Source organism: Leiobunum rupestre, chromosome 2 (assembly GCF_980474605.1).
Source record: "Leiobunum rupestre chromosome 2, qqLeiRupe1.1.hap1, whole genome shotgun sequence".
NCBI lineage: Eukaryota > Metazoa > Arthropoda > Arachnida > Opiliones > Sclerosomatidae > Leiobunum > Leiobunum rupestre.
In genome coordinates this window covers 3,129,967-3,152,374 of record NC_143385.1, presented here as the reverse complement: position 1 = coordinate 3,152,374, position 22,408 = coordinate 3,129,967, and the positions used below count along the sequence as shown (strand labels likewise).

At 36.0% G+C, this 22,408-nt stretch overlaps 1 protein-coding gene across 1 annotated transcript; it reads right to left on the bottom strand.

The window, feature by feature from the left end:
- Positions 1-265: 265 nt before the first annotated feature.
- Positions 266-22,384, bottom strand: LTV1 (LTV1 ribosome biogenesis factor). Its single transcript, XM_090165313.1, has 10 exons — positions 22,302-22,384; positions 20,291-20,425; positions 17,085-17,243; positions 16,929-17,010; positions 16,015-16,174; positions 14,986-15,222; positions 1,820-1,968; positions 825-877; positions 519-758; positions 266-452 (listed from the first exon to the last, which is right to left on the bottom strand). Exons 1-10 carry the CDS (start codon positions 22,302-22,304, stop codon positions 339-341), a joined length of 1,332 nt encoding a protein of 443 aa, XP_090021439.1. The 5' UTR covers positions 22,305-22,384; the 3' UTR covers positions 266-338.
- Positions 22,385-22,408: the final 24 nt, after the last annotated feature.

Sequence of the window (22,408 nt, the reverse complement as noted above, 5' to 3'; positions counted from 1 at the left end):
AAGAAGTGCTTCAATACAGAATCCACAGGTCTAAAGTTCAGATTTAGAAATTAATTTTGTAAAAATTAATGTGTTATAAATGCACATAAACATACTCATAACACATCACCATAAGTTTGTTCTAAAAAAAATTCCCAAGCACCGATCAGCATAAGTTTGTTATCAAAATTAAATTAAAATACCCAAGCACATTGGGGTAGTATCACATGTAAAGATCTGACTTTTGTTTTATATATTTATAAAAAATTTAATGTTAATTTAAAACTTATTATTGAAATGATGGTGATTTAATATAAATATATACATTTTTCAATTACAATTTATCTTCATGTATTTTATTAGATAATTTTAATACCTTGTAAATTTTCTTTTAAATTCTTTAAAACCTTCGTTTGTCGTAAATGTTCATTTTTAAATGCTTCCTTATTAGCTTTCTTTTCTAGTCTTCGTTCCTAAAGTGAATAAATGATAAGTATAAAATTCCAGATTGAGCCTTAATTATAATACCAGAAACTTACTTTCCGGAGCTCTTTAACTGCACACTTTCTCTCTTTCTTTTGTTCTGTGCTTTCACATTTATCTCTTACCGATAGAGCGGTACTTCGTTTGCTAAAAACACTTCGCACATCATCAGGGCATGGAAATTCATCCAGTTCTTTAGAGAGGATCTTTAATGTCTGTTTCGTGAGCTCTTTTTTACCACCATTTAGAACATTTTCTGGGATTCCAGTTCGATGGTTAATTTTTAAAGGTTTTGGCTATTAAAAATTAATTACATTCAAAAAGATAAATTACAATATGCAAAACATGTAAAAAAATCTTACTGCGCTTTCCTCTTTTATTAATTTTGGTCTGTTGTAAAGATTTGAATATGTAGCTAAAAGGGAAAGAAATTATTCATAAATTTTATATATTTATTTAATCCTAATGTTTTATCCTGTTTATTAAAAATTATGTTTTCTGAAATTACAAATAATCCAAATTAAAAATACTTTATGTTGAATAAATGTAATGTAGTTACTAAACAACAAAAAATTATAAATAACTGAAAAACGTTTTTTATTTTAAATTTCTATGGAACATTCCTCGTACAGGCATAGATAAATAAATTTATTTCTCGATGGTACAGGGGGACTTTTAATAGTGTAAAATCGAATGACCTTGAACCATGTTGGCAGAATTGGTTCCAATTAGAAAGTTGTTGCTCGCCATGATATTCATTCAAATAACTTTGATTCAACCAAATTTGATCAATCACAAGCTGAAAAATTGGGGGTTAATGAATTCAGTGATTGATGATAAAATTATCTGATTAGTTTTAATGTGACGAAATCAAATAAATACTGAATAGTTTACAATGGTTCAATTTTTCTACCGTCTGCTATGGTACATGTTTGAGCTCGTTTAACGACGGAGTTTATAGTGTTTTTTCAACATTTTAAAAGAAATGTCACCGAGGGTATTAATTATTCTTTCTCGGAAAACTTCAATTACTCACCCGATTGGTCAAATCAAAGTTATTTGAACTTATAATATGGCTAGCAACAACTTTTTAATTGGAACCAAATCCGTAAACTCAACTGTTCTCGGTATAATTTTAGAATGACCCTGAAGACATGGTTCAAGGTCATTCAATGTTACAGAAGTAAACGTCCCGTGAGGAATGTTCCATAGAAATTTTAAATAAAAAAGTTTATGTTATTTATCATTTTTTGTGGACATATCGAAAGGAATAATCGATTTCTAAAACCATAAAGGTAACAGTTGTAATGTTCAAAATTAACCACTATTAGTACATGTCATCAAAAACATTTCTTACACAATATAGATTCACAGTCCCATTTATTTTCATCATTCCTCCCAGGTTTTTCTGTTACTTCCATTTCCATTAAATCATCACCTTCATTCCCTAGGGGATATTTTTCGGAAACAAAGTCTCTATCATCTAACACCTCACCCAAGGTTCTCCTGGAAAAAACAAATTCGCCAAGAAAGCTATAATATAATTTCGTGCCCGTATTCCATTTAAGCAGGTAGCAGAAAATATAGAATTGGTAATAAATAGTGTTGTTAATTTTCCGGAAAAATAAAATGTGAAAAAATTTCCAGAAAAGTTTCCGGGAAATTTTCCGAATTGCGGAAAATTTTCCGCAAATCGGAAAAATTAAAAATTCAAACATATATTACTTTTTAAGGGTTTTTAATGTTTTTAACTTTTTATCGATTTAAAATGTCTAATATCAGTAAAGATACTACAAAACAAATAGTGTTACATTGTTAATCAGTTTAAGCTAGTCTAGAGGTTTAGTTTTACTTTCAGATTCGAAAAATGAAGCGAAAATGCCACTTTATCTAAATTTTCAAACAATATATTAGACTAATCTAGGAATGAAAACTTTTTTTATTTTATTCGGGAAAAATTTCCGAGCGGGATATTTTCCGCGGAAAATTTTCCAACTTACAACACTAGTAATAAACCTTAAATTTGAATAATATATTACTTCTGGCTTTACACAACTTCGATAAGAAAGTGCCACACTTATTTATTACTTCTGGCCGAACATGGCTTCGATCAGCAACGGTAATACTTAGTGTAGGGAGCTGTTGGCACGCGTGGCATGAAGAGCTTGCCACCACCCTCCTACGCATTATAACCCGGCCACCTGAATTAATGGCTTTAAAAGTCGCCCCTTACAAAAATTTCACACAACCAATTGACAATATTTTGTCAACTATAGAGAAACTTCGACTTTTTGGGGCAACTAATAGGCAACCAAACACAACTTTATTTGTTGAGACTTTCTAGTACTTATAAAGAAAATTAATGGTTTAAAGGTTGCTATAATGTTTGTCAAAAATCACCTCAACTGTTGTCTCCTAAAGATTGCCTTAAAGTTGCTGTTAAAACATTGCAGGCTGAATATTCAGCAAAAAATATAGTAAATGATAAAAAGGTATAGGATATGCAAAAGGACTACTCAGGGTGACACAAGACGAGTTTCAAAAATTGCCACAGAATTATCAAAACGTTGCCAAAGACTATTAATATAAGAAATCAGTGGCTTCGCGCGCAATAGATGGCGTTTGAATTTCGTCAGTTTCCCGCGCGAATTGAAGACATAGAGAAAGCTACAACGCGTCATCCACTACCTGATTTTCTGGGTGAATTTTCCAAACACCGGTGGGGCTCTTTCACTTATATCATGGAGAACGATGCCATTTTGGACGATTTGAAAAGGAAATACGAAAGTAATTATCATAAATTACATAATTTACTTATTTTTCTCGAATCAAACATGTAATTTTCGCATGTGATTAGTTTTAGAAAGCAATAATGAACGGTTAGAGATGGAAAACAAACTTCTCCGAGAAGCTTTATTTGGAACCACAGAGGCAAAGTAAGTAATATCAGATATTTATATTACCAATAATGTATTTATTTATTTATACTCAGGGAGAATGAACATGTCGAGACTATCGACGGACACGTTGAGCCCCTAACCCCGTCACGCTAAGGGGGGGGGGGAGGAGGCGTTCTTATTTTTTGCGTCCTCGCAGCGGCAGCGTTAATCGCGTCGAAAAACGTAATTTATAAGAACCAATGAGATTGCAGTATTATTTGATTTTATTAAAGTGGAGGAGCATACCGGGGGGCCCAACGGGTGGAATTGGAGAAACGCTAAAAATAATCTCGACATATTCATTCTCCCTGAGTATAAATAAATACATTCTTGATATTACATCTCATACGAGAAAAGTACTTAACTTTAGTTGGCACGAGGTAGTTTGAGGAGTTGTTTACAGGGCCGCGCCTGGGCAATATAGGCATTTGCTAGAGATGAGTCGGGCCGACTATTTTTAAAGATCGACCCGACCCGATTAAAAATTACAAATTTTAAACCCGACCCGACCCGCAAATTTGTTTTATTTTGCCACCTGAATTAAAGGCTTCAAAAGTCGCTTGATGACTTAGGCCTAAGGTGGTGCCTTGGGTATTAGCCTAGCTGATTATTATTATTATTATTATTAAACCCGGCCCGCAAAAGTTTTTTTTTATTTTGAATATTTAAAAGTTTTAGAATACTATTGTGGCTGTGCCGTCTTGTTCCTAATAATTTTTAATTAAACAGTAGCCAAAAAAATCTCGATTTCGAAGAAGATAACGCTCAAAAAGAAGCAGAGACCAAGAAAAGGAAGGCCGAAGTTGAGAAAAAGCGAAAAATTAAAAAAAAAATGTTAAAAAACAAGCTGTTTGCTAGATAAATGATACAAAATGTAAATAAATTTTTGGAATCAAATTAATATTTCATGGTTTATTCGCAACATTAGGTTGCATAGGGTGTAGTTGGAAAAGAGTAATATGTAGGCACGTGCCCACTTGTGCCTATTGCTGGCGGCGCCACCGGTAGCCAGCCATAAATAGAAGTCGACAATGATTTTGAATAATATATCGTACGAGCAGTGGCGTAAATAGGGCCCCCGCACCCCCGCAGCGCGGGGGGCCCCGGAGTTCCAACGGCCTCTTTTTAGTTCGTTTTATAACCTTGCTTTTATTCATAAGAGGGCCCCAAAAAACGTTTCGCGAGGGGGCCCCGAGGTCCTTAGTTACGCCAATGCGTAAGAGATCGTACATAAGAGAAAGATGTACGACGGTAAGAGTTGTTATAAGTAGCGCTTTCTTAACGCCGTAAGTACATAAAACGAAGTAATAATTTTGAAAAAAATTATCGTATGAGATCGTGCGTAGGAGAACGTTGTACGGCGGTAAGAGTTATAAGTGGCACTTTCTTAACGCCAAAAGTACATAAAATGAAGTAAATGACACAGCTGGTGTGAGACTATTATTCGGGACTGCCAGGCCCACTTGTTATTATTCATTGTCAATTTTATTGGCCGGTGTACAAATGTATCGAACTTGATTAACATTAAAAGAAAAACAAGGTGAAATAATATCGTTAAAATCCAAGGCTATAAATTCTCTCTCTTCTTTAAATAGATGTATGTGAGCTACGGTTAAATTATTTATTTTTAAATTTGAAACATTTAGTTTCCTTACTATGGCTGCATATTTTCCTATGCAGTTGCAATTTTCAATTCCACAGTAGCAAGGCTTATGTTTCAAAAACCAGTGAATATCTCCAAAACAAATAATTCCATCCCGCTTGTAGGTTATACAGGAAGATTGACGTTTTCCTTGCCGCGAGTAAGATTTTGAAACGTACAACAATTGTTTTACCTTTAATCTATGAAAAAACCATATATTGTTGCCTAATTCGCCATGCAGTTGCAATAATGGCAATCTTAAAACTAACGGGACGTTTTCAAATTTTTTTATTTTTCCCACCACTAAATGACCGTCACTAGTGGTTTCGGAAACTTTAAAACGTTTTCCGACCGTGGACAACTTGGAGCAAAAATCAAACGCTTTAGATGTATCATCTAATTTGTAAATTAGTTTCGGTAAGTTCAAGATGGTTGAGGTGGTGTTAATGATCTGCAGTTGGGGATATTGGGTACCATGTACCATTTTCAGTAGTGATCCATTCAAATTTTCGAACGGGAAACAAGAAGTTGCCCATAACGGGCCAAGTTGGTTAACGCATTTTGCAGCATGGACATGCGCGTGAAGGTTGGCAGTCATGTGTCTCTTTCCATATAAATTTTCAAATCGCGACACATATTCCCAAAGCATTTCTTCCGCCGTTTTAACGTCTGCTGTGGTTATGAATTCTTTGTTTAACAAATATATACCCGATACCAAAAGGACATGGTGGCGCATAAATTGAGCATCTAAAAGGCCGGTTAAAATTGGGATTGAGTAATACAATAGCCAATATTTGTATTCTGAAGCTTTCCAATATTTTAAGTCTTTCAAAGGTCGCGGTATTCTTTGGACAAAGTATGGAACACTAAGATTTGAAATTCTTTGATTAACAAGGTCAACTGATTTTGACAACGAAAAATTGTAATTGCTGAATTGGCTGTCGAACCATAATGAACACAGTTTTCGGGCTAGTCCTAGATAAGTCGCATGCATCACGTCAAAAGATGTAGAATTTATAACATCTTTTACCAAGGATGTTAAAATAGTTGGCCCTTTAATGCCAAATAAGCAATTCCCGGTGTTGAGAGCTGCTTGGCCCAGTTCAATTAATTCTGCGTTCGTCCTTAAAGGACCGTCACCATTTCTTTCTTGGAATGGGTACACTCGCGGTCCTTGACCATTAGGCCCACGGTAAATTTCACCTTTTTGTTTACATATTGGGCATCCAAATTCTCCGTTGAATTGCTTCATATTTAAGCAAAGGCACTTCGCAGGCATGTCACACGTACCGCAAAGAAGGGTCGCTTTCATTAAAACTGTCTCTTGACTGCCATAAAACTTGAAATTAAAGCCATCTGACAAGTCACTCAAACTGTCGTATAAAGTTCGTTTAAAAAATTGGTTCATGGCTGGCTTTGCCTTTCCAAACCACAATCCGGCCAAAAGTACATTTTCCTTTTTAACTCGTTCAACATAGGGCAGCTCATTAATTAGTAAATATAGGGGCCAAATGCTCGACGATGAACTTTCGAATAAAGGTACACCGTCAGTGTTCCACATCAGAGAGATTGAATTTGGGTTTTTACTGTCCATATATTCATTTTTGTAAATATTTCCATCGTAAATATCCGATAAAACCTCTACAGTTTCAACTCGATTAAATCGGCTTAAAAGCAAATCTTTAAAACCTTTCCTTGAAAATAAACTTTTCAGTTGTTCTTTTATGTCCAACGAAATAAAATAGTTTGAGTCTTTCTCGGTAAACTCCTTACCACAGTTGGTACAACTTCGTTCGTTTTCGTCCATTGAACCGAAACAAGCTGCGCAGTACCTGTGGTATGTCCGTTTAATGTTATTTCTAAATATTTTTCTAAACAAATATAGTGACTTTGGCAAAACATTTCCGTATGGTAAATGAAGGTTTATCAACTGCAGAAGTGCATTTATAGCTTCACTAGTTAAACAATAGCGTAATGAAAAACATAAAATAGCTAACGCGCTTTCAAGGATTTTGATGGGAGCATTTAAATACAACGGTTTATCAGGGTCATCAGGAAAAACATTCTCATCATCATTGGGATCGCCATTCTCGTCATCATTGGGATCGCCATTCTCGTCATCATTGGGATCGCCATTCTCGTCATCATTGGGATCGCCATTCTCGTCATCATTGGGATCGCCATTCTCGTCATCATTGGGATCGCCATTCTCGTCATCATTGGGATCGCCATTCTCGTCATCATTGGGATCGCCATTCTCGTCATCATTGGGATCGCCATTCTCGTCATCATTGGCATCGGCAATATAATTTTCACCATGATCATCATCACTATAAGCGTTGGACTGATGGTCGTCATCAGATTCTGGAAATTTGTTAGTAAAATTTTAAAACAAATGTAAAATAACATTTAAGGATTTTTTTATTATCCCATCATAAGTAACATAATAACTATAAGTAAGACACTTCCTATTTCCTCAACGATAAATATTTTGATAATAGTCTGTCTCGGCAATGACCTTTTGAATCATTATATCCTAAGGACTGAAAACCAGTGGCGGCTAGGCGGCGCTTAAAGGGATACTGAAATCGGAAAATACAGTACCTTCAAGCTATTCAGCTTCCAAAACTACATCTTTTTCCAATTTACAGTCATTAGAAAAGATGTAAACTCAAATTTAAAAAAAAGCAGACGCCGCCAAACGCGAAATCGCCGAGTGTTTTTGAGAATCCTGCAAAAGGCCCCACGCCCAATGATAGGCGACCTTTTTGAAATTTAATTTAAAATTCAAATTAAAGTCGCCTCTCATCGGCGATTTCGCGTTTGGCGGCGTCTGCTTTTTTGGGCATAGTTTTTTTTTTTTAAATTTGAGTTTACATCTTTTCTAATGACTGTAAATTGGAAAAAGCTGTAGTTTTGGAAGCTGAGTAGCTTGAAGGTACTGTATTTTCCGATTTCAGTATCCCTTTAAAAGAGTTTTTCCAAAAAAAGTTCGTCAAAGACTAAACTTTCGAGGTTTGCCCCTTTTTTCCGGAAAATTTTCCGTATTTTTCCGAAAAATATTAAAAACGTTTTCATTCCATGATTTGTCTAGTATATTGTTTGCAAATTTAAATAAAGTGGCATTTTCACCTCATTTTTTCTAATCTAAAAGCAAAACTAAACCTATAGACTAGTTTAAACTGGTTGAAATGTAACACTATTAATGTTTTGTAGTATGTTTACTGATATTAGTCATTTTAAATCGATAAAAAGTTTAAAACATTAAAAACCCTTGAAAAGTAATTTATGTTTAAATTTTTTATTTTTCCGATTTGCTGGAAATTTTTCCGCATTTTATTTTTCCGGAAAATTAACAACCCTAGTTTACAATGTATTCTGATCCCACTCGCGGAAAGTGGTCAGTCCTTAAGATGCAATGATGCATATGGCCATTGCCGAGACAGACTATCATTAAAAAATGTATCGTTGAAGAAGTAAATGAACCGCAGTTATCAGAAATCTATGCCCAAAAAAAAGCAGACGACGCCAAACGCGAAATTGCCTTGTGTTTTTGAGAATCCCACTATAAGTCTCGACTTTAATTTGTTTTTTAAAATTGAATTTCAAAAAAGTCGCCCCTCATTGGGCTTCGAAACTTAAAGCGGGATTCTCAAAAACACACGGCGATTTCGCGTTTGGCGGCGTCTGCTTTTTTTGGGCATAGATCTCATTTTTTAAAAATTTGAGTTTACATTTTTTAATGACTGTAAATTGGAAAAAGATGTAGTTTTGGAAGCTGAATAGCTTGAAGGTTTTGTATTTTCCTATTTCACTATCCCTTTAAGCTTCGTCTCCACCAATTTTTTTTTACGCGCGACAAAAACTAACATTTTGGCGCGCGCCAGTGGAAACAGTTATAGCGTCTCTCGTACGAGAGAGAATATCATCACGCCAGAAAAGAGACGTGGAAAGCCGTAGCAAATTTCCCGGGCCGGTAGAGTTTTCGGGGCCCAGCTTTAAATCGTTTTTTAAACTCTTATCGCGAAACAAAGATATTTCCAGAAATAAATATATCTTGGGACCTAAAAATATAATTTTCCTGGGGCCCGGGCATGCTCTTTATTGCTATTCGATAACTTGGGTATAGTAGACCATGTAAATTATGGTTGTTTGAAATCGCGAAAAAGTAGAAAGGTCCATCACACAAGGGTGAAAAATATAAAAAAAAAACCCTAACAAAAATTAACACAGTTAAAAACAACGCGCAACTCGCACCGATAGGTCTTCGAGATCAAAATAAAGACGCGAAACTCGGACCGCATAGGTTGTTAGAGATGTAGACTCTGAAAGACTATCGGTGCGAGTTTCGCGTCTTTATTTTGATCTCGAAGACCTATGCGTTCCGAGTTTCACGTCTTTATTTTGATCTTGAAGACCTATCGGTCCAAGTTGCGCGTTGTTTTTAACTGTTTTAATTTTTGTTAGGGTTTTTTATATTTTTCACCCTTGTGTGATGGACCTTTCTACTTTTTCGCGATTTCAAACAGTCTTTGAACGCACTTTACCAATGTAAATTATGGAACGACTTTATCATAAAAATACATACCATAATCCTGATTCCTATCGCCTTGGCTTTGATTTGAAGTTTCACTTCTTTCTTCACTAATAACTTCGCTACTTGATTCTTCAAATCCTCTATCAGTATCACTGTCAGTGATTTCATTGCCACTGGAATTCGACATTGCGTTGAGGTTTCGACAATCCGATACATTTCCATCACTACTTAAACCTTCACTGGAATCAGACAATTCTGATCCTGAATGTTTTCGTTTCCGATTAAATGACATCTTGATTTTGCGTGGTTAACTTAAAACCCTTTTCAAATTTCCCGGCTACTTTTAATCGGGGAGAGAATATATAGCCTATCAAGTTTTTTTTATAATTTTGTCTTAAACATCTTGTTTTTACCCCCGCTCTCGTAAAAACGTTGTCACGCGCCTGCGCTCTATACGTTACTACGCTTAGGCTAGGCGTGCACCAACTCTCCGTATTGTATCCGTCCTGCCTTCTACAAGCCATTGCCTCCGTAAGAAGGAAGGCAGGATGTAGACGTTACGGAAACCAGAGGCCGCCTAGCGTGGATGTCAGACGCGAAAGCTGCGCAAGTTCACCCACGGCCAACTTTGATTTCTCGCGCATCTCTCGCGCTACAGCGGCCATCTCATTCGTTGACGTTCCTGTGTTAACCTATGAGCAAAAGATGTGTATGACGTCAGCGCCCATAGCGGATTATTATTTTTAGTATAGTTTTTACATTGGGGACAATATAACCACCGAGCGTGGCGCTGAACTCCTACACATTATAGTACAGTTTATATGGGGAAAATCCTTGCTCGCGGAATTTCGACGAATGTGTTGGCCGTAGTAGCGCGAAAAGCGCGTGATCAAAGTTGGCCGTGGTTCACCAAAAGGTCGGACCTATCAGAGCGAGGTACGCGGCCGTTCGACAATTCTCATTTCCCGCCGTCTTTTTAACATCGTGCTTTTGAAATGTCGGACGAGTTAGTTAGAGATTTACTAACATCTCACTGCGAGGACAAAATAAAAGAAACAAAGAAACTGTCAAACATGAAAAAATCCAAAAAAATGGCTTTAGTTTATTGGATAAAAGAAAACAAAGTCAGTATAGTAAATGAAAAACAATTTGTAAATTGTGAAGACATGGTTGAAAAACGGAAAGCGCTAGTTAAATGGAAGAATAAAAGTTTTGAAACCGAGGTTATTCATGTTCACAAAGGTAAGATTTTGGCTAGTCCCCATTTCTCTAATATCTTTCTTCAAAAAAAGGCTTTTAGTTCGAATGGTACATTTTTATTGAAATAATATACCTTTTTCAAATGCGCGAAACAAGAGTTAGCACTTAGATACAATAAGCCTTGGTTTTCACTAGCGCGCGCGAAACGACGCGTTTTTCCACTTTGGCCCATACAAACGCGCGTTAAGAAAAAATACTTCGACGCTTTCTAGTGTAAACTACGTTTAAAGGGAAGTTTTGTTTAAATTATTTGCGAAACTTTGAAAACGCTTTCCTCCCCATTCTCATGGGTTGTTTTCCTTTACATAATTAATCCTAAAATGTTGCATTCTATAGATAAAACATTTTTGGAAAGGAAACAGAAAACTATTATTGAAAATTTGAGTAAAGAAACAAAAAAAGTTGTGGAAGGGGTAGACACAGAAGTAAAACCAACTGAAGAATTAAGACCACAAAAAAGTGAAGGAAAAAGTGTTAAAGCAAAGAAGAAACAACTAAAAAATGATTTGATTAAATCAAAAAGGATATATGAGTTAGAGCTATCAGGGTTAAAATCTCTAACTACAAAAGCAACAAATATAACCCATCCCTCCTCCTCAGTTATGATTCCCTGTAAGGAACCGCCGCCCATACCAAACTATCGTGAACCGCTGCCCGTAATGAACAATCCAGATCCGCTGCCCATAGTGAACAATCCAGATCCGTCGCACAAAACGAACTATCCGGATCCGTCGCCCAGAATGAACTATCCGGATCCGTCGCCCAGAATGAACTATCCGGATCCGTCGCCCAGAATGAACTATCCGGATCCGTCGCCCAGAATGAACTATCCGGATCCGTCGCCCAAAACGAACTATCCGGATCCATTGCCCAGAACGAACTATCCGGATCCGTCGCCCAGAACGAACTTTCCGGATCCGTCGCCCAGAATGAACTTTCCGGATCCGTCGCCCAGAACGAACTATCCGGATCCGTCGCCCAGAACGAACTTTCCGGATCCGTCGCCCAGAATGAACTTTCCGGATCCGTCGCCCAGAATGAACTTTCCGGATCCGTCGCCCAGAATGAACTTTCCGGATCCGTCGCCCAGAATGAACTTTCCGGATCCGTCGCCCAGAATGAACTTTCCGGATCCGTCGCCCAGAACGAACTATCCGGATCCGTCGCCGAGAATGAACTTTCCGGATCCGCCGCCGAGAACGAACTATCCGGATCCGTCGCCCAGAACGAACTATCCGGATCCGTCGCACATAATGAACTATCCGGATACGTCGCCCATAATTAACTATCCGGATACGTCGCCCAAAGTTAACCATCCGGAATCAACATTAAGAGTGAACTATCAGGAACTCTCCCCTAGGATTCCCTATCAAGAAGCGTCGCAAACAATGACGTATCCGGAAGCTACAACAGGGGTTTTTCATCTTGACGCTACAAGTATACCATCTCAGAGGTCACTATCAGGAGTTATAAGAGAGGGAATAGAAGCTGGTGATTTGGATAGTTACGGTATGTTTTATTCAATAGGTGTTATTCCTATTCTTCCCTATAAGCAGTTGTTAAAGATATAAGCTTTCACAAGTGCTGCTTGAAGAAAGTAGGAATAACACAAATTAATAAATTAGTTCTGTTTAAATTTAAACCAACGGAAATATCTCTTAGATTTCCTGGATGGTTCCAACAATTTGCCAAGTACTTCCAACAACAACATTGGTACTTTTAATAGCATATAAAATTACGTTTAAAATAAATAAAAAATTATATTTAATTTTAAAGAGCAACTTAAGAAAGTAATTTTCCAACAAAGTCAAGAGATTGAAAAACTAAAAAACCAGGAAAAGGCATGCCACAGATGTTCCTTTTTGGCAGAGAAAGGCTCGTAGATTGACTCTTTGTAAATTACTATTAACAAGAAACTATAGATAAACCGCAAACAATGGGCCTCTCTTCTTTGAAAGGGAAAGTACAAATAGATTCTAGCTGCCTTAAATAGTGTATCATTAGTTTCTTGTTATTAACAAATGAAAGACGCTCGTAATTATTTTTTTTTTGGTATAGTTCCTCAAGAAGAAATGAAAAAAATTATATGTTTTCTGCAAACACTTGTCACATTAGCGCCAGTAAGAACATTTTCAGTAAGTAATTAGAATTGAGGCAGATATGTTATTCCTATTTTGTCCAAAAATATGTAACCACAATCCTTATTTCCATGTACCATATAATGGTGCAAAGTTTAATTTCTACAATTAATTTTTATAGGGACCAATAGAAGTACCAATGCAAACCGAAAGCAAGCTTGTAAGTCTGATTGTTTTTGAAATGATATTTTGTCATTTAGTCATTTACATTATCAATACAGGTAGAATTAGTTGAGGGGTGTGGTTACTATGTTAAACCCCAAGATCTGGCCAAAATTAAACTGCAAGCCTCAAAAAGTGCATCAGCCGCAATTGGTGCGATTTTAAGATCGAAGTACACCACCGGGGAATTGGCGAAACTTAGTGCTAAAGGAAAAGGGGCAAAAAAAGGGATAGAGCCGGTTGTTTGGGATGCAATCACTGGTGTGTATGGTTTTTATGATGGTTTTAAAATATTAAACTAATTATTTTTAAAGAAAAATTTGCGAATTCCTTAAATTGATCTTATCTTTTGTAAACATTTTAATATATTATTAATATAAATTTGATATGAGATATATTGCATTTTAAAACTATAATTTTCCAGAACATGTTTATTTAGGTTTTTTTTTCTGAAGGACTTATTAGTGTAGACTAATTATATCGCTCAGTCCTGTTGGCTGGTCATGTCCAAACCCAGTTTTAATTTAATTACATGTAAAATGTAATGGAAAATATATATCTACTCCTGAAATTTAATATTTTAAGATCCTTATTTAAATAAGGGATTAATTTATTTTAAAGATCAAAATTAAGTTTGCTGTTACTATACATTTATATCTTTTAGCATTCATTGGAAAGTATTTCAAGACTTCTAAATTTAAGGAGAACTATTTAGTGAAAAAGATTAACAACAAAGTGACTGTGGCCGTGAGGCAAATGAGGAAGATAAAAGCCAAGGAAAAGTGTGGTGGTGAAATGAACCCATTGCAAGGAGAAAAAACTAGTGACAGTGACATGTCCGAATATTCTAGTCTCTTGTAAAGTTTGTTTAATTTTAATTAAAGTTAATTTTGGTTGTATATCATTTTTTAATTATTTTACTACAATTACTACTAATTAGTGGTTCAATACGCACAATGGTTGAGCAACGTTTTGACAATATACGCACAACGGTTGGGCAACTTTTTGACATTCATAAGCAATTTCCCATTGATTTTAACGCTATTTTCAAGCTACTTTTGGAAACAATTTTTACACAACTTAAAATCAGGCAACCGTTGGGCCTCAGTTGCGCAACCGTTGGGTCTCGGTTGCGCAACCGTTGCGCAACTGTGGAGCAATATTTCGGTAACTTTTTAACAACCTTTGAAGGCAATTTTTGGAAGATTTAATGCAACAACTTTTTAACGATTATTAGGCTAACGTTTTTCGGTAAGGGGCTTGATGACTTAGGCCTAAGGTGGTGCACTATTGGATCTTGGGGTCACTTTTCGTACTACTGAGCATAAACAAAAGTGTAATGACAAACGTCCAAAGAACACAAAATTTACCAATAGTTCTGTGATGTAGTGTTATAATGGCAAGCAAATAATTTTATTCTATTAATTTATCACAGCACAAAGTTAAACACATTTTGTTTCCCTTATTTTTTCCTCTATGAACTGCCCCAAATGAGTTTTAGTTCCAAAATAAGTACGTATTTAAGCAAATAATAATAATAATAATAATATACTGAAATTTATGATAAAATAAAATAAAAATTTCTTTGTATTTAAAAATAATATATGGTTTTAACATCTGTCTATATATTATTTATCTACATTCTTAAACGTACATAGTTGTGTTACAGGGTAAAACATTTAACCTATTTTAAGGACATTGCTGACAATTAAAACCCTGTACTTTAACAATTGAACTAATTTGAAATGACGTTTGTGCACATGAGATTACCAGTACGTGTCTTGGGAAAACAGAGTTTTGATGTACAATTTTAACTGCCAATTATAATAAATAATTATTCCTTACTTTGTTGACCAATTTCTTTGGTGATCCTCCAGCAGCTGTTTCATTACATCACTTTCAGGATCTAAAAATCCTGTTATTTCCTCCCCATCTAATGCCCCAATTTCCTCTTCATCATATTGCTCATATATCTTTTCAAATCTATCATCAAGTGTTTGTAATATTTCACTTCGTGGCATGACAGATGAAGACATAGAATAGTTCGTAAATCGAGATTTTTCCCCAACACTTCCAGTATCACTGGAAAGAAAAAAATAATTTTATAGCGTTTTCCATTGGATTGCTCGAGATAAGCTCCGAATCTGTCTCTGACATCATAGATCTCTCCCCGGTTATATGGAACATTCCATAAACATATTCCTAAGCTTTTTTGTTATTAGTCTTCTAGTAATTTGAGTTTTCGCGTCTTAGTCTGCATTTTGCATTCTAAAAGGAAAACTCAAAAATTTTCTCCAATCTCAATCACAATCCGTTGATCTGTCAAAATCGGCAGATTGGTTTCGGGCGATCTCCGAGCACCCAAGAGCAGGAAATGGAACACCAAAATGTTGATCAGAGCGATCTAGAGCAGTCAAATGGAAAACGTTATGACTAAGCTAAGCATATTAAAATTGGGGTGAAATATCAATCAACATTTCCACTTATTTCCCTCAAATTCCTCCAAAAAATGAATGCCTGAAAATGTTCATCTGGAGCTTATGTCTTAATTGGAGACATGAGAAAGACTCTTGGTGGAAAAGATCAAGATTTTGCGCAGATAGGCATGAACCAAAGAAGGCCAATTAAGATAAGCAATTCTTTTGCCTAAGGGTAAAAATCATTTTTGATCTATGAGCCTGAGCACTGTCTAACAAAGGATTGGACATTTTGGTAGAAATTTCTGGCAAAGGGAGTTCTCACTATCTAACACTTAGGAAACTTCACTTAAGCATAGTGATAAAAAATCGACATTAATCAAGCAGCCTCAAGGAAAATGTTTTAACTTCCCTCGATGTATACTTCCATGCCCAGAGACATAATAATGTTAAAAACCTGTTATCTTCTTCATCATTATCATCCGATTCTTCTGATGTGCTATCACCGTCATTAGCCAGCTCCATAAAGTCATCTTCTAATTCATTTTCGGGATTCTCAAAATCAAAATCATCATCCAAAGCAGCAACTACGTCAGGGTCCAAATCTGGTCTTGGTCCTTCAAAAATGATAGAAAAACAGTGGGATAATTAATTTCTAGTTATTCCTCAAATTTAACCAAAATGCGTTGCTGTTTTATTTAAATTTCAATATAATTTTATAATATGATCAATGAAACACACTGACATGTCAAAGAAATGTTTAAGAAAACAGGAAGTTGATTATTTGTTTGAGTCAGTCAAATGCAACTAGACCACAATGAACTATAATAACTACAATTTAGTTAAATCTATGAAGTATTTTGCTGAGTACGCAATTAGTTTCGTCATAAGTGTATAATAATCTTACATAAGTGTGACACTTCATATTCTTCACATGCAAAAGTTTTACTGAGAACTATTCACAAGACAACTGCATTACAGGCTTCGTTGACGTTTTGCGTCCGCTTGCTAACGGGCCACAGTACGTAGCCTTTGAAAGCACCTCGCTAGCGGGAGATTTTCTTCTGGTGATGACACTAGCTCTCAGTAAAATATTCCCCAAAGTGACAAAATAATGGAACAATATTATAGACTTATTTGTTTTGAATCGCAAATCATACCTCATAGTTTCAAAAACTACTTTTAAAATGTTAATATGAGCAGGGTTGTCACAAAATTTTAAGGCCAAAAGTTTTATTTTATACTTTACTTTTTTCAGTTAATAAACTTAAATGGACTTATATTTCAGTAAAAAGGTTATTGCAATGTTGAAAAAATTAACTAAACTTCTAAGGAAATAAATGATAATCATAGAATTTGTCAAAATCTCACCCTTAACAGTTGCAGCTTTATTGAGAAGACCTTCCTTCTCTTCAACGTTAGACTGAAAAATTGATGATGGTAGCTGAAAAACCTAATAAAATCATAAAAAATTAAGTATATGCATAATTTTAATACCTGCAAAACCAATCTAATAACTGCACATACTTGATTCACTTTTTCAATGGATTCTGAAGCCTCACTGGCTGATAGCCTCGTCCTACTGACAATAGGTTCCCACGCTGATACTTGATTAACATCTTTTATATGTTGTAGGTAATCATAATCATCATCAAAATATATTCCATATTTTTGCTCTTCGGATTTCTAAAGCAAAACAGCACGCATTAAGAGACGTGACGAAAATAGAGAAGTAGAATGATTTTCCTGTCCAATGCAAGTGGTTTCCAGTTTTCGATATTAATATAATTTATACTATTTCTACTTACTAACAATACTACATATTTAAAGCAAGTGGGGGATAGTAAGAGGGATCTAGTGTACTAGGTTTGAATGGTTGAGATTTACAAATCTTACGCATGGGGACTAACTAACAGTCATATTTTTAAAGGGGCATGTGGAGCCTTCAAGTCCTTTCTTGAAGTCTAATGGCTGAGGCTTAGTATAAAATTTTAATCGCAAAACCTAATAAGCATTAGGGATGCACCAATAACATCGGCCTATGATAACAAAGTTATCTATCAAAACAGTAGCTCCAAGACTCACTCAGGGGTGAGAGCTGGAGTTTACTCTGAGATTAAGAAGTTTGGCTTCTTTGAGAGCCTCGGCGTTTTTGCTAGTTTTTCGGGCTGAGATTTCAGCCATCTGCTTCTGTGTAGACCAGCTGTTCCCAAAAGGTGTTCCGCGGAACCCTGGGGTTCCGTAAAAGGGTCACAGGGGTTCCGAGAATTTGCAGCGCGGCCATCTTTGTTTGTGTCAAGAGTTTAAGATGAGTAAAAAAAATGAGTTGGGGTTCCGCTAGAATTAGGTGGATAATTTAGGGTTCCATAGCAAATAAAATTGGGAACCGCTGGTGTAGACTTCTGTCTTAAGTAGTAGTATCGGGGCAAGACTGTTCAGATTTTCTCGGACAGCCAGGCTGCCCTTAAGGCTCTTAATCAGTTTAGTATCACTTCTAAGCTCTATCTTTACTGTTTGGATCTCGTTTCAGAACTGGACACCCATAATAGGGTTCAACTATATTGGGTGCCTTGTCATAGAGGTCATCATGGTAATGAGAAGGCCGACACTTTGGCCAAGGAGGGTGCGGAGGCTAGGTTCTTAGGTGCTGAACTTGCTATTCCGATACCCAATGGCCTGGTTCACAGCCATGTGAATGGCGCTATCAGTAGCGGCGCTAAAGATTTTTCACAGGTGGGCTAATTATTTTGTGGCCCCTAAGAATTTTGTGACCCTTAGCGGGAACCTTGGATTGACCATATTTCGCCAAAGTGGTGAAATCGAAAAAACCCAAAATTTTCCAGGAAGCGAGAAGCGCAAGGTCGTTTTATTGCTGCGGCTCTCGTCGCATTTTCTGGACCCCCTACTGACCTTGTATCTGACCTGGAGGGGACACGTGCATGCCTGGGATAGTTCCCTAAATTCCCATATGCCCCTTTCTTTTCAACTTTCAATTTCCGCTACCTTCCTCCCGAATCTTTATGTTTATGGTCTACTACATTTTTGAGTAAACAAATTGATTTTGAAAGATTTTTTCCAGAAAAACGTTTCTTCGCAATAAAACAAATTTCTAGAGATAATGAAAATTCATAAATTAAAATATGTGGCCTCTTAATTATGAATATGTGGCCCTTTTAATATAAATATGTGGCCCCACTCAGAAATGGAGCGGGGCTAAAGTCCACTTCAGCCCACCCTTAGCGCCGCTACTGGGCGCTATGGCTGAGAGACGGGTTAGGCTTTGGCTTGAGACGGATGGTCAAAGGCAGGTCAAGGAGTTTATCCCTGAGCCTTCTAAGAATAGAACTGAGTTGCTCTCACTCTCTAAGAGAAGTATCAGGGTGGTTACGGGCCTACTTTTAGGTCACTGCCAGCTTAATAGACATCTGCATTTGATTGGCATCAGTGTGAGTCCTATGTGCAGGGCATGTCTTGCAGAGGAGGAAACTTCCTATCATGTCCTTTATGTCTGTGATTTTTATGCCGCTCAAAGGTTTGAGCATCTTGGTATGCATAGGCAGGAAATGAGTGCTCTTTCCAGCGTATCCGTGAAGCAAATTTTGCGCTTTGTTTCGGAGATTGGGCTTTTCCATGTTTAAAAGGCTGGGGCTGCACAATGGACCTCTGGTCGAAGTGCTAGGTTGGGCTTGACCCAACCACATGACTCGTAGAACAGTAGTGATATGATAAAATCATTGTAAAAGATGGTTCAGTGCACTGTCATATAATTTTATTATTATTTTTCATTATAAAACGTTTGCAAAAGCATATCCTAATGTTTCTTTTAATTTTACTTGATACTTATTTCCTATCACGAATTGAATATCGTTGTTTTTATTTATTTACACTCTTAAAAAAAGGTATGATCTAGCTTCTGGCATACGTACGTGGCGCTGGCCATCAAATAAAATATTAAAAATAAAAATAATCAAGAATTCTTATTTTGAAAAGTTTTTCCTGAAAATATTTTTAAGCCAATGTTATGATATTAGAAAAATAGGTTGATATATTGGTGCATCCCTAAAAAACATCTTTTTGATTGAACTACAATAAGTTAAAATATGAAAGGTACATTATGTTTATCAACAGATATTGTAGTAGGTTATATATTTTTAAAGAATTATGAGTAATTTTCTGGACCAGTTAAATTGACCAATTGCCTGAGTTTTTCGTTCAGTATTTCTCGATGAGGCAACGTTAGGGGTGATACGTTATGGGGTATTTTTGATGTAATACAGAAAACCATCAACTTGCTTTAAAACTTTTCTTTAACATTATCACCACTTAAGAGTAAATAGAAATCCCAAAAGGTCTTGCAAAATAAATTATCAATCCAGGAATAATAGTTCAAATAGCAAAACTCAGAAAACCTATGGTCAAAAAACGTTTCTGCTTAATTCGAATTTCATTCAATCCAAAATTTAATTTTCACTAAAACTTATGAGAAGTTAAACATTCATCGAGAAACTACCAATTTTATGGTCCATGTGTAAATGACTACTAGCGCGCCACTACTGCGTATTAAATTTGCCTTAAACAAAAAGAACACCCAGTTTTGGGGCCTCATTTACTTTCAGGTGCCTTTTTCATACAGCCGCCTCTTTTAATACTTTAAAAGTAAATTATAACTACAATATAAAGACCAGATGATGCCCCTGAGGAGCCTACACCGTTATGATACACAAGCATTCTACCTGTTTGGTTACAGAAGGAAGAAGAATTCTTTGAGGTGCTGTTTCATCTGCTGCTAAGGGATCTCTTTGACTTCGATGAACCAAATGAAATGTCACTGCATTTTTCTTATCAATAAATTTCTTTTTCTTTGAAGGCTGAAAAAATTTAGACATTAAAAGATAAAATATTGGCTACTGATAACCAAACAATTGCATTTGTGTTTTAAAAAAATTACTTATTTATCAGATGTATGTTGGTATTCAAAATCTCTAAACAAATTTCATAAAATAGAATCATGGTCATATAGAGACGAGCCACTAAAGTCATACCATTATGACTTGACACCTAACCCATGCATTTTTCTAAAGAGAAAAACCTGCCCAAGAAAGACGGTCACAGCCAAAGCGACAGGGCGGTACTACTCTATAGTGATCACGAGTTCTATCTCCGAAAGAGTTGTGCACACAGAAATGGTATAAAAAGGGTTGCCACAATTTACAAATTCTTCAATTCCCTGACTTTTTATGCCCATTTTTTAATTCCCTAACTTTTCCCTGACGTGTGGCAATCCTGTATAATCAGTTCCAAGTTATTTACAACTTATTTTATTATTTTCTCATGCATGAAACAACAGTACCAAAAATATTCACAGACTTGCACTGATTAAATTTAATACTATATTAATTTAAAATTTTAAATGAAAGTAATTTAATAGTACTAGTTAATTGAAATATGGTAAAACCACTTAGTAAGGTTGTAATCAATAACACTCAAAAAAATAATTGTTGAGGCTTTTGTATTTCAAGCATTGACATCACAATGAAGTAACTGCCTTTAAGAGAAGGTTTCTTCTTGGCTCAATTGACTTCAGTCATTTGACAGCTGAGAGAAGATGCCAAGTGGTATAATTTAAAAGCAAGGTCGGAGATAGTAAAAAGTGAACGAGGTAAAATTTTTAAACCTTTTTTAATGAAAAAAATGGGAAAAATTCCCACCCCACATTACCCAAACAGTCCAACATACCAATTTCATTTATAAACAATTGGTGGATCCTAAAATTCTTTCTAGGGTATAAACGCAGGTAAAGAAGCCTGCTATACCTCATGATGTAAAGGTAGTGTTGCCCTCAAAAACCTAATTTCGAAATTGGTCAATTAAATATTTTCTCTGAGTTTATTAAAATCCTAGCAATGATAAATAACCACAAAATGTAGAATTGGGTATACTGTCAGCCAACATTACACAAACCTTTTAAATAAAATGCCAATTTGTGTTGGCCACCAACCATTTTTGAACCAATAACAGACCAGCCCATACTACTGGAGAACCTCCTTACTTAGTTTATTTTCATAATCAACTCAATATAATTTTTTCAAATTTTTCTTCATATTATCTTACAATTTCTACATTTCTTACACAAATAGTTGAAAGGATAAAGTTTAGGTTGCACCAGCCGTGTAAATCAAGGACCACAAACACAGCACCCCACGCACGGAGAACCACAACCTGTCAAAAGTTGTGCATTTTCAGGTGTAGAGTTATCATAAGTTCGACACTAACACCTGCTGCCGTCTGAAGGGGAAAATTTTGAAATTATCTTCCCCTTTTCCGTAAAACGATCAGGGTAAAAGCTAAGTCATTGAAAGATGTAAATAACACTGCATTAGCATGTTTAAAGGGTAGCTGCGTTCTCCTTGTGTGGGGTGGTGTTTTGGTTGCTCCTAGCTGTCAGCCACCAATCCAAGTTTTAGTTTCAACAAGTCCTAATTAGGGGAAAGCACCACAGTCTAGGTTAAATTGGGCAGGCTCAGGAGAGGTGCACATGTTTCTGCCTTTACAAAGCTAATGGAAAGTGCCACTTGATAACTTCAAAAGAGACGAACACCATCAATTAGGGCTTTAAGAGTTACAGGTCCAGGAACTACATTTGATTAACATGTGAGCATCTCTGAACCCAGTAAACTAATTACTATAATACTAATTTTTAGGACCCTTCCTTAACCACACAGTGATAATCTATAAATTGCTTACCATTTTATGGTTTTAATGATTTAGACTCAAGTTTCTTTATTGTCACTAAAGTAAATAAAATTTAATTAATAAGCAAGCACGTGCCAAGGCAGAGGGGCCAAAGTCCC